Source organism: Salvelinus alpinus, chromosome 24 (assembly GCF_045679555.1).
Source record: "Salvelinus alpinus chromosome 24, SLU_Salpinus.1, whole genome shotgun sequence".
Lineage (NCBI taxonomy): Eukaryota > Metazoa > Chordata > Actinopteri > Salmoniformes > Salmonidae > Salvelinus > Salvelinus alpinus.
The window spans coordinates 31,215,849-31,234,233 of NC_092109.1; the positions used below are offsets into that span (position 1 = coordinate 31,215,849).

General features: G+C 42.1%; 2 protein-coding genes across 2 annotated transcripts in view; one reads left to right on the forward strand and one right to left on the reverse strand.

Moving 5' to 3' along the window:
- On the forward strand, positions 1-17,336 carry LOC139552617 (adhesion G-protein coupled receptor G4-like). The gene is made up of 33 exons (XM_071364506.1): positions 1-322; positions 2,173-2,273; positions 2,916-3,632; positions 3,731-3,805; positions 4,094-4,141; positions 4,345-4,418; positions 4,534-4,874; positions 5,007-5,052; positions 5,169-5,206; positions 5,442-5,575; positions 5,666-5,789; positions 5,907-5,986; positions 6,539-6,583; positions 8,298-8,365; positions 8,581-8,630; positions 8,804-8,843; positions 8,959-8,993; positions 9,116-9,243; positions 9,352-9,472; positions 9,941-10,296; positions 10,449-10,674; positions 10,852-11,005; positions 11,192-11,359; positions 11,565-11,687; positions 11,808-11,853; positions 11,941-12,044; positions 12,168-12,292; positions 12,744-13,015; positions 13,127-13,229; positions 13,453-13,736; positions 13,899-14,000; positions 15,592-15,747; positions 16,618-17,336. Exons 1-33 carry the CDS (start codon positions 234-236, stop codon positions 16,725-16,727), a joined length of 4,683 nt encoding a protein of 1,560 aa, XP_071220607.1. The 5' UTR covers positions 1-233; the 3' UTR covers positions 16,728-17,336.
- LOC139552619 (gamma-aminobutyric acid receptor subunit rho-3-like) overlaps positions 17,328-18,385 on the reverse strand; it is a 14,365-nt gene continuing 13,307 nt past the window's right edge. The window contains exon 9 of the mRNA XM_071364507.1: positions 17,328-18,147. Within this exon, the coding sequence (XP_071220608.1) occupies positions 17,821-18,147 (327 nt within the window). The 3' untranslated portion in view covers positions 17,328-17,820. The remainder of the gene's footprint in view (positions 18,148-18,385) is intronic.

Below are 18,385 nucleotides of genomic sequence, written 5' to 3' on the forward strand. Positions count from 1 at the left end.
AGTCACAGCTAGTATCTTCACGTTGGTTTAGTAGCCTGGACTATTTTTACAGTAAGGAAACATTTGCGCTTTTATTTGTGCCGTATATTTGCTTATTTAAGGACCATTGTTGGTATTACGTCGGTCTGAGAGGGGAAGAACAATCATTAACTTGATTTATTAAATTGATCTATCAGGGGGTCAGTGCTGAAAATTGCTTAAATCTGGATTGTTGCATTGCTGATGAGAAATACATGTTTTATGGAGATGAGGACAACCCCGACAAGGCGCCAGCTATGTGGTGTGGTGGAGTGCGCTGTGTCCGTATGCGGTGCTTCACCAGGTAAAATATATTCCTCACAGAATCTTTCTCTGCTGTTCAGGGCATAGACCTACAGTAGCCTACCTACGTTTAGGCTATAGATCCAGGCGGTCAATGATTTGAGATTGACCGTTACCATTGACATTGAGGGTGAATAGTTTTTATGTTGTCCGTTATGGTTGCAATTTCTATTATTAAATGTGTAGATCAAAAATAATAGTAGGTTGAGATAGATGATGCGACAGTGTTGTTATTGGTCAATATAGATTATTTTACAGTGTTGTTATTGGTTAATATAGATTATTTTACAGTGTTGTTATTGGTCAATATAGATTATTTTACAGTGTTGTTATTGGTCAATATAGATTATTTTACAGTGTTGTTATTGGTCAATATATGTTTTTGTAGCTAGGTCTATATGGTGTTCATGTTCTGATTTCACATTTGCTCAATACCACAGAAAATAGGAAGACAATTGACATGATCTAATGACATTTATACAATCTAATCTGTACAAATAATAAACTATAGTAGCATTGTTGATTTGAACATACATCTCTGCCAGACTGTCAATATTATCCCACATAGGAATGATCAAACAGTGTCAGAATGTGTGTGTGTGTGTGTGGTTTCCAATTTATGTTTAAAAACATCAACCAGTAGAAATATTCTGCAGCTCTCCAGGTGAATGGACCAGAGTAACTGTAATATCGTTTCAGGACACAACTGATAGTGTAAACTGAAGTGTGTCGGAACAGGCACTCAGTATTGTGTTTACTTTAGAGTCATGTACTCCATATTAGTGTTATGTAAGACAATAGCATTAACACATGAATGCTTCCCCTATTGTATCAAATACCCATTTGTAACTGACACACAGAAATAACATCAAAGATATCAACACAGGTATTGAAAACAACATGTGTTTCTGAGAGATCAGAAGACACACCCAAAATATTTTATTCAGAGAAAAACATGTGGATTTTAATATTGATGTATAAATCTTATCAATCAGACATCCGAGATGAGATCTTGACTGTTCTAGTAGAGAGGATGTATGGTGTCTGTGTGTTCCTAATACTGTAGAGAGGATGTATGGTGTCTGTGTGTTCCTAATACTGTAGAGAGGATGTATGGGGTCTGTGTGTTCCTAATACTGTAGAGAGGATGTATGGGGTCTGTGTGTTCCTAATACTGTAGAGAGGATGTATGGGGTCTGTGTGTTCCTAATACTGTAGAGAGGATGTATGGGGTCTGTGTGTTCCTAATACTGTAGAGAGGGTGTATGGGGTCTGTGTGTTCCTAATACTGTAGAGAGGATGTATGGGGTCTGTGTGTTCCTAATACTGTAGAGAGGATGTATGGGGTCTGTGTGTTCCTAATACTGTAGAGAGGATGTATGGTGTCTGTGTGTTCCTAATACTGTAGAGAGGATGTATGGGGTCTGTGTGTTCCTAATACTGTAGAGAGGGTGTATGGGGTCTGTGTGTTCCTAATACTGTAGAGAGGGTGTATGGTGTCTGTGTGTTCCTAATACTGTAGAGAGTGTGTATGGGGTCTGTGTGTTCCTAATACTGTAGAGAGGGTGTATGGGGTCTGTGTGTTCCTTGTACTTGTCTCATCAGTAAAATCTTATCTCTTGGTCATTCAATTAGACCGGGCTAAATCTAGACAGTATCATCTATTTTTTAGACATGGGTTCGTTTGGTCTCACCACACCTTCACTATCTCAGTAGTGCAATCAAAGTATTTTGTTTCATTTGTGGTAAAGGATTCTCATCAGACTTGATACAGAGTTGCTTTAACAATGAAATGTGTTGGGATTGATTTATGAGTTGTTAACGTTGATGCTGTGAACTGTTGTTTTACAGAACGATGACCAGAGCCTCTGATCTCCAACACATGGGAACTAGGAGACATCCAATCCTGCTCCGGATATTCCTGCTGGTCCTTCTTCTTCATGTAGCCAGAGGTGAGGCGTTACAACCAGGAAACAACACAGTACGTCAGAAACACACCTTTTCAGAACACAATCCAAAGGTTGTACTGTGAGGCCGTTGAGGAATGTCTCATTGGTCTGTTTAGCTGTCTACAGAGAGAATCTGAGAAAGCCCATCCTACTGTAAGGCTGGAGAAGTCTGACATGCCGGTCACTCAGCATTACCTGTCATCAACACACACACAATGCCTTATACCTCCTAAGTATAGAAAAACCTGCTGGTCTGGTTTGAGTCTCACCTGCAACTAAACACCCAGAATTGTGACAAAGATGTTGTTAGTCAACACACACTGGAGATGGAAACAGTCACACTAAGGCCGAGAGGTAGGGAGGAAGAGGAGGAAAAGAGGAACAGTTGAGAAAAGAGGAAGGATTGGGTAGGTTTTTGTTGTAGTGGATGGAAAAAGGCTTGTTATCAACAGCCAGTTGACTTCTTAACAGTAGGCTTTTACTGGCCATTCTGGCTGGTGCGTTAATCTGTTGAACGTGTTAGGCATTGTTCACTTATCTTGTTAACATAGACTGTCTGTCGGGCTCCCTGATCTGGGGAAGTGGCCGAGTGTCTAATGTTGTCATTACACTGACCAATGTTGACTTCTCTGTTTCTGTTCTCAGGAAATACCTCTGCACAAACATCTCAACCTCCACCCTTCTCACCCTCTCCTTCATCATTACCACCACCTGTTTTACTCTCTCCATCCTCTGCCCTGCCTCCTTCGTACTCAACTCCACCAAGTGCACCGCTTATAACACACACTATACAGACTACAACCACATCAGTGTCTAACACCCAAAATACTGAAGCATCAACCATGTCACATAGTAGCACAACATCTACACCAGCTATAGCCACAACACCTGCAGCTCCATCAGCTATAGCCACAACACCTGCAGCTCCATCAGCTATAGCCACAACACCTGCAGCTCCATCAGCTATAGCCACAACACCTGCAGCTCCATCAGCTATAGCCACAACACCTGCAGCTCCATCAGCTATAACCACAACACCTGCAGCTCCATCAGCTATAGCTACAACACCTGCAGCTCCATCAGCTATAGCCACAACACCTGCAGCTCCATCAGCCATCCTGTCCACAGCCACATTACCCACTACAGACATTTCTTCATCTAACACTCCAAACACGTCAACAGTCTCGGTGCCCATGTCTAATGCATCCTCGACCCCACCCCCCACATCCCTCACAACCCCTCACCCATCACCACTGCACACTGCCTCATCCAACATGACTAATGAACCAATGACATCCACCATGCCATCTCCATCCACTATTCTGCACTCGACTTCGCCCATCATAACGTCCACTACCAACAGTAAGTTAGATAATCCTTATACAGTGTGCTCAAATCTCATCATTCAATGACACTCATTGTACAGTCGGACTCATTGTACAGTCGTCTCTCCATTTCAGTGACCTCTGAAAATGCCACATCTCCAGGACACTCCACTCCTGTGCCAATAACAGTCACCTCTAATGCCACTACAGGTAAGTCAACAGCCTCATTTATAGTGGAGGGGTTTAACACAGTGAGTAATCATACTATTGACTGTATGTGTGATAATGTCTCTGTATAACAGAGGAGTTTGTGTGGAGCTATAGATGTGCGATCTTAATTTGAGCCAGTTTGCTACAGCAGGAAAATAATCCTGCAGCAACAGGAAATATGAATTATTATGAAGCATTTTTAAACTTTGAATACACTACAACTTTGCATTTCCTGTTGCATTGGTTGGCACTGATCCTCACATATCTCCTCTACCCTCTCTGTTTCAGAGTCAGCAGAGGTGCATTGTAACTTCTCACAGCTCTGTGCCAATCAGTGTACGTTTAATGAATCATGCTTATAATATGAATATATGATATTGAGGCATTAGTCTTTCATGTCCACTGTTATTTTACTTATTTACGTTACTTACTTTACGTTAAACTGCATTTTTTGGGGGGGGGTAAGAAATATGCTATATAAATAAAGTATGATTGATTGATTGTTTTGAAATGTACGATGTAATGTGTATGTTTAACAGCTGTGTACTACTGGATGGTCCTTGCGGTGGATGTGACTGGAGATCTGAAGAATGAATCTGACATCAGTGGCTGGGTAGGCCAGAAGACAGTGAATGAGACTTGATTGACTGATGTGTGATGAATCCTGTTGAAACTGTACATTTGTTTAGTTATACATGAAATGTGACAGCATTGTTTTCCTGTTTCAGTTCAGGGCTCTATTTCCTTCTCTCGTGGATTCCTGTGAGCCCTACAACCCTGAACAAGCAAATGGCACAAATTCGACTGACACACTGCAAACCACCTCTGTCAGTCCAATATATCCCACCCCCTACAACATGACAACATGGTTATACAACGTCACCACGACAACACTATCCCAGAACATCACCAACTTCACCACGACAACACTATCCCAGAACTTCACCAACTTCAACATGACAACCTTGACAACTAACATGACAACTATGCTTTACAATAGTATTAGTACTCCCTCACACAACCGTAGCATGCCAACTCTTTCTCCCAGCTGGCCCCATAGCACCACAAGGTAAAGTATTCAGTCACACGTCATTATTGCCTGTTATGATTTATACTGTAGATGTACAGAAAAGGATGTTTGAATATCAAAAGAAAAATCTCTTCTGAAGCTATCTCTGTTTATTCACTGTCTGTTCTGTAGTGAAGAGCATAACGGTGGAAATATGACTGCTGCCAGCCTGTTTCAAGTAAGACTACATCTCTCTCCAGACAAACCTGCCTTAATGTGCATGTCAACATTAGAGGGCACTTTTTCTCTGTCTGTAAAACTATGTGAGTTGAATCAAAACTCTTATCTTTACAGGACATTGAGGTGACGTGTGTCAATAAAACAGGGATCAGGTTAGTTGAACTCATAGGCGGCTGGTGGCCCCTGAATTGGGGAGGACAGGGTCATAGTAATGGCTGCAATGGAATTAATGGAATGGTATCGACACATCACTTCATTCCAGTCATTATTATGAGCCGTCCTCCCCTCACCAGCCTCCTGTGGTGGAAATACCTCCACTAATCTCAATACTACAGTTCAGCATCCTCTGTCCCGCTCCACGCCTTAATACTGCCCAAAACCCTCCAGGAGGACTAACTGCACTGTGCTGCTGAAGACGAGGAAGCCAATGTTTCCCTGTTGTTTCCAGCGAGCCCTGTGGCTGGGTCAGGAGAACAGCTCCATACAAACCCATATAGTGGGAAATCGAGTGGAGAGAGTGGGTGAGTCGCACTGACCCTAATGTGAATCTGAAATCTCTCAGAGGAATGTACATTTATCTGAGCCTAACGTCTGTTGCTTGTTACTTGTAGGTAAGGGTCTGTGTGCAGGCCAATTGCATCCAAGTAATGGTTTTGCAAAGTGCACCGGCTTCCTGAATTTCACTCTCCCTCTTCCAAACACGTGTCACACTCCAGGGCCTGTCAATATCTCATGGTCAGTTGGAGGTCACTCTGGAAAAGTTAATACTATGCTGCTGTTTCTGTGTTTGTAGCTTTTCTTTATTATCAATAGGGTATCCATCCTCTGATACGAACATGTTGTATCTTACAGTGGACATGCAGGGACTGTTTACGTGCCTCTTGGGAATCAAACCCAAATGGACTGTGGTATGCCCACTAAACCTCCCATCGGTAAAAACTCAGACATTTTTTTCACCCTTGCTCATTTACCCATGTGATAGTGTAATACTCATTATCGCCATTTAACAGACAGACACATTCATTTGCCATTTCAATCTTCAGTGGGGGTTTAAAACAGTCAGATGTACAGGGTGGCAGGTGTAATTACAGGGTACAATGAACATCTGAAGCTCCGAGTACCAACAATGCAGGTCAAAGTGAAATAAAAACAGTAAAAGTAATAATAAAGATTTAAATAATAAATAATAAATTGAAATAAAGTATATATAGTGTACAAAGCTGTCATCAAGGTAAAGGGTGGCTACTTTGAAGAATCTAAAATCTATTTTGATTTGTTTAACACTTTTTTGGTTCCTACATGATGTGTTATTTCCTAGTTTTGATGTCTTCACTATTATTCTACAATGTAGAAAATAGTAAAAAATAAATAAAAACCCCTGAATGAGTAGGTGTATCCAAACCTTTGACTGGTACTGTACATATTAACACTGTAACGATGGTAAACTCCTCTATCTTGATAAGTACCGTATTCCTGCTTTTCAGATGTGGAGATTGTCTGCAACTGCTCCTCTTACTGCTATGGTACAGGTAAATGCAATATTTACAAATCAACTGCTCCGCTTAATGCTATGGTACAGGTAAATGCAATATTTACAAATCAACTGCTCCGCTTAATGCTATGGTACAGGTAAATGCAATATTTACAAATCAACTGCTCCGCTTAATGCTATGGTACAGGTAAATGCAATATTTACAAATCAACTGCTCCGCTTAATGCTATGGTACAGGTAAATGCAATATTTACAAATCAACTGCTCCGCTTACTGCTATGGTACAGGTAAATGCAATATTTACAAATCTACTGCTCCGCTTAATGCTATGGTACAGGTAAATGCAATATTTACAAATCAACTGCTCCGCTTAATGCTATGGTACAGGTAAATGCAATATTTACAAATCAACTGCTCCGCTTAATGCTATGGTACAGGTAAATGCAATATTTACAAATCAACTGCTCCGCTGTACTGCTATGGTACAGGTAAATGCAATATTTACAAATCTACTGCTCCGCTTAATGCTATGGTACAGGTAAATGCAATATTTACAAATCAACTGCTCCGCTTAATGCTATGGTACAGGTAAATGCAATATTTACAAATCAACTGCTCCGCTTACTGCTATGGTACAGGTAAATGCAATATTTACAAATCAACTGCTCCGCTTAATGCTATGGTACAGGTAAATGCAATATTTACAAATCAACTGCTCCGCTTAATGCTATGGTACAGGTAAATGCAATATTTACAAATCAACTGCTCCGCTTAATGCTATGGTACAGGTAAATGCAATATTTACAAATCAACTGCTCCGCTTAATGCTATGGTACAGGTAAATGCAATATTTACAAATCAACTGCTCCGCTTACTGCTATGGTACAGGTAAATGCAATATTTACAAATCTACTGCTCCGCTTAATGCTATGGTACAGGTAAATGCAATATTTACAAATCAACTGCTCCGCTTAATGCTATGGTACAGGTAAATGCAATATTTACAAATCAACTGCTCCGCTTAATGCTATGGTACAGGTAAATGCAATATTTACAAATCAACTGCTCCGCTTACTGCTATGGTACAGGTAAATGCAATATTTACAAATCTACTGCTCCGCTTAATGCTATGGTACAGGTAAATGCAATATTTACAAATCAACTGCTCCGCTTAATGCTATGGTACAGGTAAATGCAATATTTACAAATCAACTGCTCCGCTTACTGCTATGGTACAGGTAAATGCAATATTTACAAATCAACTGCTCCGCTTAATGCTATGGTACAGGTAAATGCAATATTTACAAATCAACTGCTCCGCTTAATGCTATGGTACAGGTAAATGCAATATTTACAAATCAACTGCTCCGCTTAATGCTATGGTACAGGTAAATGCAATATTTACAAATCAACTGCTCCGCTTACTGCTATGGTACAGGTAAATGCAATATTTACAAATCAACTGCTCCGCTTACTGCTATGGTACAGGTAAATGCAATATTTACAAATCAACTGCTCCGCTTAATGCTATGGTACAGGTAAATGCAATATTTACAAATCAACTGCTCCGCTTACTGCTATGGTACAGGTAAATGCAATATTTACAAATCAACTGCTCCGCTTACTGCTATGGTACAGGTAAATGCAATATTTACAAATCAACTGCTCATTTCACTGATACTGCGATGGACCCGCTACACTTTTTCATTTCCCGCCATGTGATAACTCTCTCTCCTTCCCTCTCTTTTTAGCTGCATACTATACCTTGGGCATACAGATCAAAGATCCTGCTATGAATATTTCAAACATCTTCTATATGGTGAGTTGTTTCTGTTGTGTCACCTGTTTGTGTGCATATATGTGTGTGTGTGTTTGTAATTGTGTGTGTGTGTGTGTGTGTGTGTGTGTGTGTGTGTGTGTGTGTGTGTGTGTGTGTGTGTGTGTGTGTGTGTGTGTGTGTGTGTGTGTGTGTGTGTGTGTGTGTGTGTGTGTGTGTGTGTGTGTGTGTGTGTGCGCGTGCGCTGTGTTCCCCAGATTGATCAGCTAAAAACTCCTCCACCCTGCAACAACACCTCAGAGACACAGTATGTCCTAATTTCTTCATCTGTTATAAAACAGTTTTCTCTCTGCTTAGCATCAATATGCCCACACTTTTCAATTAGATCCTTACAGCGTAAATGAACCCCAATAGTACATATAGTACCATACCTTGCTACACTAGGTTTGATATTTTTTCTGACGTAATTCTCTGTTACAGTCCTCCCTGTCCCCTGCCCATCATATCAACTATCTACCAGGTGATTTTATGTTGAGATGATACCCCAACCCCACAATAAGCTTTCATTGTTTTATGTTGCTCTGTAAAGACATACTTTGAAACCTTATGAGCTATTCTGTGTTGCTTTCACACAGGATGCTCATGTGGAATGCAGTGGTGCAAATACCAAGTGAGTTCCTGTACTCCTTGCAGGCCTAAAACCTTTACAGTACATTCAAGACAGCGCATTATGTGGAGTGATGCTGGTGGTGTAACTTATTAATAACTATACCATTACTGTTTTATTACCAGTCTCCAAAGCTGCAGGGTTATCGTGCGCCTCAACCATTCGGTGCCTATATGTGCAGTCAGTACTGCATTGATGACTGTGTTCAATGATGAGCATGGTATTGGCTATAATGGAACGGTGACCCGAGCAGGTGAGTAGCCATACCATGGATGGTGGAAGCTGACAGCATCTGTGTATTTATTCATATACATTATACAGTATGTGTTTCTGACTGTTTGTGTTCATACATTTCACACAGCCATTTGTGGCTACCCAAGATCCAGTGGAGGTCTATTGAATTCGAACTTCACGTGGGAGAGTATCAACCTCAACACCACTTTGTTCTGTGAGGCTGAAAAGACCACTGTCATCGTCAGCTGGTCAGTTCAGTCTCTCTTTGTGTGCTTCAAAGACATCAAAACCTTGTTACACATTTTGTAATTGTGTAAAACACTGTAAATGATGGAGAGTAAGCAAAATGCACATTGTTATTTGTACATTTATGTTATATAGCTATTTATAAATCGAGCCCTGAATGCTAATTGGCTGAAAGCCGTAGAGTATCAGACCGTATACCACAGGTATGACAAAACATTTATTTTTACTGTTCTAATTACATTGGTAACCAGTTTATAATAGCAATAAGGCACCTTGGGTGTTGTGGTATATGGCCAATATACCACGGCTAAGGGCTGTGTCCAGGCACTCCGCGTTGCATTGTGCATAAGAACAGCCCTTAGCTGTGGTATATTGGCCATATACCACACCCCCTTGGACCTTATTGCTTAAATATATGATTGACTATATGCACTGAAGATCTACATTTATCTGTCCCTTTCTCTGTTTAGCAAACAAGGGAAAAATGTGTGTGTGCTCCTGAATGAAATGTGCGACCCCATGCCTCCTTCTACTTCACCCAGCCCAATGGCCAACACCACTTTACCTGCAACAACAATACTGCCTCCTCCACCCAATGTCACTATACACCTAAACACCCCCTACGTCCCATTGAACACAACATTAGCTCCACTAAACACCACTTCTACAGCTCCAAATACTACACCATCAGCTCCAAATACAACCATCGCCACGACAACCCGGGGTAATACCACTACAAACTCATCAACGCCCATCATTCCACCAGTGAATTTCACAACAGCTTCCCCAAAGTACACCACGACAGCTGTTATAACAACCACCGCAGGTAACCCTCAGGATACTAACCCAAGCTGATCTCTGACCTACCTGGGTCATAGCTGGTACTGCCACATTAATCTACATTTAAAATATAGACCCAAAGTCAAAGTTCCCCTCTGATAACATCCTCGTTTTTATTATGGATCCTTTTCCCCACAGCGCCCAACACCACAGCAGCCAGTAGTGAAGAGCAGGCCAATCAGCTGCTGGATCTGACTAGTAACGTGTCCAAGCTCAACTCCTCCCAGGTGGACCAGCTGGTGTCCCAGCTAGAGGCCCTGTTGGCCGGGCCCAATGTCAGCCTGGCTCTGGGGAAAACCTCTGTCAAAATCGTTAGCAACCTGCTGGGTGCCTCCTCTGACACCCTGGCCTCCTCCTCCACCAAGTGAGCGGCCTGGAGATAAACAATCTACTGTTATGCTGCTTGCTGTGCTGTGCCAGAAATGATTACTTATATAAAGCCTGTAAAGAGACTGTGACAACATTTTCTTAAAACCGGAAGAAATCAAGCAATGGCCTTGACCAGCCTGCACGTCAGAATAACGGTTGATTTTTCTACCAGGATCATTGGGATTGTTGATACGGTGGGCCTGAAGCTGGTCGTTCAGCAAGACGCTACAATTTTAACCAAGTCGGTTGCTGTCGCAGTCAAAACAGTGGACGGCACTAATTTCCAGCAAACATCTTTCTCCATCCCGGACCCCAACAATGTGCAGGTAACCTTCCAGTAAGGAAACACTGAATAGTAAATACTGTAGCCTCGGTTGCCGTCAAAATACATGCAGAAGTAATGTAGGACATCCTGCACTATGCCTTATGTCTGGTAGGGTCTGTTATGTAGATAGACACATAACTCCTGGTTATTGTTAAGTGTTAACCATAGAGAAATGTGTCCCCTCCAGATCCGTGGAGATGGCAGAGCCAGGAGAAGTGTGAGAACAGAGGCGTCCTCCCTTCCCCAGGGCTCCATCACGTTCCCCTCCTCCCTCACAGCGAACCTCTCCCATGAGCAGCAGCTACAAGCCTCCAGACTCCAGTTCAACTTCTACCAGAAGGCCACTGTGTTCCAGGTGCTTACCTGCTCCTCTGTATTCAGTACTGTCCCAACCTATTGCCAAGCCTAAACCTTCATTGCTACTTAAGCAGCCCTTGCTATTTATGTAGATATGATGACTATGAATAAAAGTCACATAAATCGGTCAGAAATGAAGAACTGTGAAACCCTAGAAAAATAATGTGTAGACAATGCCATATTCTTTCCATGCCGTTCCTCAGGACCGAGCCCTGGGAGATAGCAGGCTGTACAGTGGGATCCTGGGAGCCAGTGTGGCCAACCTGTCAATCAAATCTCTGCAGGAGGACGTGGTGATCACCCTGAGAAACACTGAGCCCGTCCCAGTGAGTCAAACAAACACACACTGTGCATTTATCTAGTCAAGACCTTTTCCCTATGTCAAGGATGGGACATCTTGAGAAGTATTTAACACCCTGTCTTCTCTTCATCATTTGTCTACACAGGCAAATGTTGTGGTTTCATGTGTTTTCTGGGACTTTGGCTTGAATGGTAAGTATTCCTCTTGTGTCTCCCAAAACAAAGGAAGACTATCTCTGACAATTGACAGGCATTAAATAATAAAAATGTTTTTTGTAGATGGCTCAGGAGGCTGGAACCGAAAAGGCTGCTCTGTCAGGAACAGCACAGATAATCAGACTGTCTGTGCCTGTAACCATCTCACCAGCTTCGGTGTGCTACTGGTAAGTACTTCTTGAGATAGGGGTGCAATGTGATCTCTCCCATTCAGTCTTTGTCAACAATCAAGGACTTATTTTTAGAATAATTCAACGTGTACAACATGTTTTTGGTATTTCTTCTCCCAGGACATCTCCAGAACGGGCATAACCAATCATCTCCAGGCCACAATCCTCACCTACATCACCTACATCGGCTGTGGTATCTCCGCCATCTTCCTCTCCGTCACTCTGCTCACCTACCTGGCCTTTGGGTGAGTCTGAGCCCCTTGTGATCAGCGCAGGATGGTCACTTTCCCCTACATGTACAAATGACCTCGACTAACCTGTACCCCCACACACTAACTCGGTACTGGTACCCACTGTATATAGCCTTGTTATTGTTATATTATTGTGTTACTTTTAATACATTTTTTACTTTAGTTTATTTAGTAAATATGTTCTTAACTCTGTTTTCTTAAAACTGCATTGTTGGTTAAGGGCTTGCAAGTAAACATTTCATGGTACACCTGTTGTATTCGTCGCATGTGACAAATAAAATTGGATTTGATTTGATTTTGATGAAACCCACCTGGAGAACTGATCTAAATACAAAGACATATAAACAAGCTGTAATCAATGTAATACCAGTCCTAATTCCAGTCCTAATTCCAATCCTAATTCCAATCCTAATTCCAATCCTAATTCCAATCCTAATTCCTTTAGGAAACTGCGTAAGGACATCCCATCTAAGATCCTGATCCATCTGTGTGTGGCGCTGTTGTTTTTAAACCTGGTGTTCCTGGTAGATGCCTGGCTGGCCCTCTACACTGAGGCTGTGGGCCTGTGCATCTCCACCGCCTGGTTCCTGCACTACTTCCTGCTGGCTTCCTTCACCTGGATGGGCCTGGAGGCCGTCCACATGTACCTGGCATTTGTCAAGGTCTTCAACACATACATAAAACGCTATATGCTTAAGTTCTCTCTCGTCGGCTGGGGTAAGTGAAAAATGATTCTGGGACTGTCATCAGAGTGAAAAACAGCCACCATGTGCTTATAAAGGGAGCAGTTACTTACAGTTCAATGTAGTCTGTTGTCTCTCATCATAGGCGTCCCACTCCTTGTGGTCATCGTCGTTATTGCTGTTGATCCGAACAATTACGCCCTTGTTGGCTACGGAAAGTACTCAGATAACTCCCCTACAGATGACTTGTAAGTCCCTTGCATTTTGTTCAATATTTAACATGCCAATTTACAGTTGGAGCATTGGTATGGAGTGCTTGTTTGTGCATCTAGACATTTATACCAGTACTCACATTTACGTAATAGTATAGCTGGTCAATTCAAATATGGTCTCCTGTATTTTACTCCTTTCCTGTATAGCTGGTCAATTCAAATATGGTCTCCTGTATTTTACTCCTTTCCTCTCACACAGCTGCTGGCTGACGAGCGACATTGCCTTCTACGTATCTGTGGTGGCCTACTTCTGTGTCATCTTCCTGTTGAACCTCAGCATGTTTGTGGTGGTGATGGTTCAGCTGTGTCGGATAAAGAGTCAGAACCCCCACAACATGAGGCACCGTAACGGGCTGCAGGACCTGCGCAGTGTGGTTGGGCTCACCCTACTCCTGGGCCTCACCTGGGGCTTTGCCTTCTTCGCCTGGGGGCCCGTCAACCTGGCCTTCATGTACCTCTTCGCCATCTTCAACTCCTTTCAAGGTGAGATTTAGAACTCCTCCAGATGTTTTGTGATTTGAAAATGAATTCACCATTAATGTTCTCAGAGAAGACACCGACACAAAGCCTGAGGAGTTTCTTGGGAAACCTGTTGCCAAGTGTGTAACAAAAGTGTAGTTACCTGACGCTTGTGTTCTTTTGCAGGGTTCTTTATCTTTTTGTTCCACTGCGCTGTGAAGGAGAACGTGAGGAGGCAGTGGAGGACTTATCTCTGCTGTGGTAGACTGAGACTGGCAGAGAACTCAGGTAAGACTTGTTGACCTACATCTTACAACATATGTGTAGTTTGAAGAAGAGAAGAACCTTCCATGTATTTGTATTTGTATTTATTAGGGATCCCCTTTAGTTCCTGCCAAGGCAGCAGCTACTCTTCCTGGGGTTTATTAGGGATGCCCATTAGTTCCTGCCAAGGCAGCAGCTACTCTTCCTGGGGTTTATTAGGGATCCCCATTAGTTCCTGCCAAGGCAGCAGCAACTCTTCCTGGAGTCCGAACACATTAAGGCACTTCATTACACATTAAACAAAAGATAAAACACTACAACATATAACATTATTACACCACTACATATCTACAATACAACATGTATAACACCACCATACAACAATATTACAATGTACGTGTGTGTAGAGCTGGTGTGATAGCGCGTGTGTCTGTATCTGTGTGTGTGTCTCTTCACAGTCCCCGCTGTTCTATAAGGTGTATTTCTATCTGTTTTTTAAATCTGATTCCACTGCTTGCATCAGTTACCTGATTTGGAATAGAGTTCCATATAGTCATGGCTCTATGTAGTACTGTGCGCCTCTCATAGTCTGTTGTAATTTTCCTAAGTCCCTCTTTGTGTCACCTGACCACACGACTGAACAGTAGTCCAGGTGCGACAAAACTAGGACCTGTAGGACCTGCCTTGTTGATGGTGTTGTTAAGGCAGATCAGCACTTTATTATAGACAGACTTCTCCCCATCTTAGCTACTGTTGCATCAACATGTTTTGACTATGACAGTTTACAATCCAGGTTACTCCAAGCAGTTTAGTCACCTCAACTTGCTCAATTTCCACATCCATTACAATATTTAGTTGAGGTTTAGTGAATGATTTGTCCCAAATACAATGCTTTTAGTTTTTGAAATATTTAGGACTAACTTATTTCTTGCCACCATTCTGAAACTGACTGCAGCTCTTTAAGTGTTGCAGTAATTTCACTCGCTGTAGTAGCTGACGTGTATAGTGTTGAGTCATCTGCCTCCATAGACACTCTTGCTTTACTCAAAGCCAGTGGAATGTCATTAGTAATGATTAAAAAACGTATGGGACCTAGACAGGTGCTCAGGGGAAATGCGGATTCTACCTGGATTGTTTTGGAGAGGCTTCCATTGAAGAACACCCTCTGTGTTCTGTTAGACAGCTAAATCTTTATCCATAATATAGCAGGGGGTGTAAAGCCGTAAGACATGTGTTTATCCAGCAGCGGACTATGATCGGTAATGTCAAAAGCTGCACTGAAGTCTAACAAAACAACTCCTACAATCTTTTTATCGTCGATTTCTCAGCAAATCATAAGTCATTTGTGTAAGTGCCGTGTTTGTTGAATGTCCTTCCCTATAAGTGTGCTGAAAGTCTGGCGTCAATTTGTTCACTGTAAAATAGCATTGTATCTGGTCAAACACCATTTTTTCCAAAGGTTTACTAAGGATTGGTGACAGGCTAATTGGTCGGCTATTTGAGCCAGTAGAGGGGCTTTACTATTCTTGGGTAGCGGAATGACTTTTGCTTCCCTAAATTTACATATTGTATGTAATTATGTACACCGTTTTAATTAACTCTTGTTTCATCACAGACTGGAGCCGCACGGCTACACAGAAGACGGAGAAGAAGTCATTGTCAGTGACCAGAGCCACGTCCTTCCGCTCCGGCAACTCTTCCCAGTTCAACCATACCTCCAGCTCCTCCTTCTTGACCAGTGACTCCCCAGAGCAGCCCAGTGGAGCAACAGGTAGGCATGGGGATCCGGGGGGGGGGGATCAGGGATTAATAACAACCAATAGACAATAGACAATTGGTCAGACAACAATAGAGAAATACTTTTTGTATATGCTGATCTACTTTCTGCCCCTGATAAAAGTGGAAGCATGTCATAATATTAAACCCCTGTTATCAGAGCAGGGGATGGCTTAGCAAGCCTTCATCTCCATGTCACTGATGACCTATGTAACCTATGAAATCTCTGAGAAGGGCTCTGAGATTACCTTTTCCCTTTAACATCATTTTACCCGGAATTGGAGCTAGCTGTACGGTTTGAGCTCCGGCCACGTCTATAGCGCCTCTTTCAGCCTCTTACTGATGGTGCACAGTAACTGGTGTGTGTTTGTATACAACAGTGTGTGAGAATGTGTGTCTATGTATGACACTCTACAGCAGGCTTTAGTCAGCTTAACCCATCCAATCAAATAGTGACTGTATCTAACTGTACCCCCGCTCATGTGCCTGGCTCAGCTGCTGGCTGCCAGCTGGCTCTGATTCCAACAGTCACGTGTGTCTCTGCTCTCCTGTTGCTAGTTTATCTGCTCTTGGTCATGAAAAAGGCCTTTCATCCTTTCTGCTGCCAGACGGTCGGAAAGAATTTCAAACGTTTAGTTATAAACAGTGAATCACCAGAATAATTTGGCCCTTGAAAATAAGATACTCTAATTTACACAACTACACTTGAAATCAAGTTGTTTTGCTGTAAGGGTATCCACCGTAATCTACTTTCCTTATACGTGGTCCTTTAATGTAGAGTTCATCTCAGAAATACCTCTCTAAGGATTTAAATGCAGTAACTTGTGTGCAGGATAAGCTGTAACTCTGATGTGTACCATTTCAGGAAGTCTATTTGATGACAGAACCATCACAGGCCTTGAGGAGCTCAACTCAGACGTGGTCCTCAATGAGGTGAACAGCCAATTCAGGACTCAGAGTCAGAGATCAGCCTGAGTCCTGTGAAACACTAGGGCCAAGTGTAGGCTGGTAGGGGAGTGGACTTACGTGAGACAGTGTGTTTCATAGTATTTTCTATGTTTATATTAAATATTTGAATGTTAATGCTGCATTTAGTAGTTTAATGGAAGTGTGTGACAGACCACACTAAAGAGATGGGACATCACTGAAGATACAGCATGCTCATGGATTTCGTCCAGTTGACCTACCAATACTATCATGAACTCGTCTAGGCTGGCACCTTTGATTGTGAATATCAATGCATGTACTGTACTGAAAAGGTATCTACAGTAGCACGGAGGAAAAACCCAGCTCTTACTGTAGATCCTCACGAGCTGCATCCTATGACTGCATACTACATGTTTTATCGTTTTTCTCAGCATTCTTCAGAGGCATAAGCTGACACATACTAACACTCTGTCACTACCTGGTTTGATTTCATTTAAAATAAAGGCAAAGCTCTTTTATACTATACTCAGAATCAAGATATTTCCACGAGGTATATATGTACATATGTTTTAAAGAGGTATCATAACAATGGGTGTGTAATTAAATGTTATTTCACCAATAACAATTGTATAAATAAAATGAAATGTTTTATTTTAAGCTAATCTGATATTGTATTATTCTGATATTCACTGATATAAAAGACACACGCACCTTCATTTTCATGCACATTTAAATTCATACTATATACAGTAACTAAATGTTTAAACCAGTGGGGGGGAAAGCATCTGTGCTTTCCAGCAGAAGCAGTTCCATGAACAGCACCAGCAACTTCACACCTGAACCCGGATTCCAACAGGTTTCCAATAAAAAGCAGATTTACTCAATAGTATCTCTTCTTCAGTAGGCTTGACTGTCCAAAACTCCCACAATGCACTCTGGTAGACACCAATGGTTAAGGTCATAATCCAGTGGGTGGCAGAATACAACGCCTTGACGATGATGCTGTTCTCAGTGAGAATAACCTAATAGATAATATACAGTAGTACTATTGTTCAGTAGTCATTAGACAATCCTGCTTTAGGTGTACAGACTCCAATAATCCACTGCATGATGAACTGTTAGTAGACTGTTGACGGTCTATTCACCTACTGGAGTACAAGCTCCAGTAGGTGATGTTGAACAGCAGGTAGGTCATGGGGAAGATGACTCTGGAGTAGGAGTCGATCATGTAGCTGTTACTCATGATGAAGCTGAGGTTGTGTTTGATGGATTTTTTGCGTCGTAGCCTGGTGCCCTCCGTGGGCGGGGGCTCTGCAGCAGAGTTCCTCGAGTTCCTCAATGTGGCCGTCCGACTCCGCTCTGTGTTGGGGGTGCTGGGCAGCTCTGGGAATGGCATCAGGTCAATGTCATTGTCATGGTAACAGCCGTCAAAGGCCATAGTTTGAGTGGCATTGAAATTGGCAGGGGTCTGAGGAGAGAGAGGGGAGGGAATTTAAATGTTTAAATTCAATGATCTTCCGATGGTAGAATACATTATGACCAATAGGGGGAGACACAGTCATAGTTGTTGTTATAACCTACTTTGGCGCTCATATTGTGGCTCTGACAGTGGTAGCATATTCCATATTTCATAATACACCCATGCACATGATCCCTCACTCTGTGACTTATCTAACCCATGAACTTTGACCCTATAGACTCCATAA

Bases quoted from the DNA above. Each gene is read 5' to 3' on its own strand.
- LOC139552617 (XM_071364506.1), top strand. From the start codon at position 234: ATGTTTTATGGAGATGAGGACAACCCCGACAAGGCGCCAGCTATGTGG. The intron at 5,053-5,168 runs GTAAGACTACAT...TTATCTTTACAG, and splicing joins CTGCTGCCAGCCTGTTTCAA to GACATTGAGGTGACGTGTGT. The intron at 12,045-12,167 runs GTAAGTACTTCT...TTCTTCTCCCAG, and splicing joins CCAGCTTCGGTGTGCTACTG to GACATCTCCAGAACGGGCAT.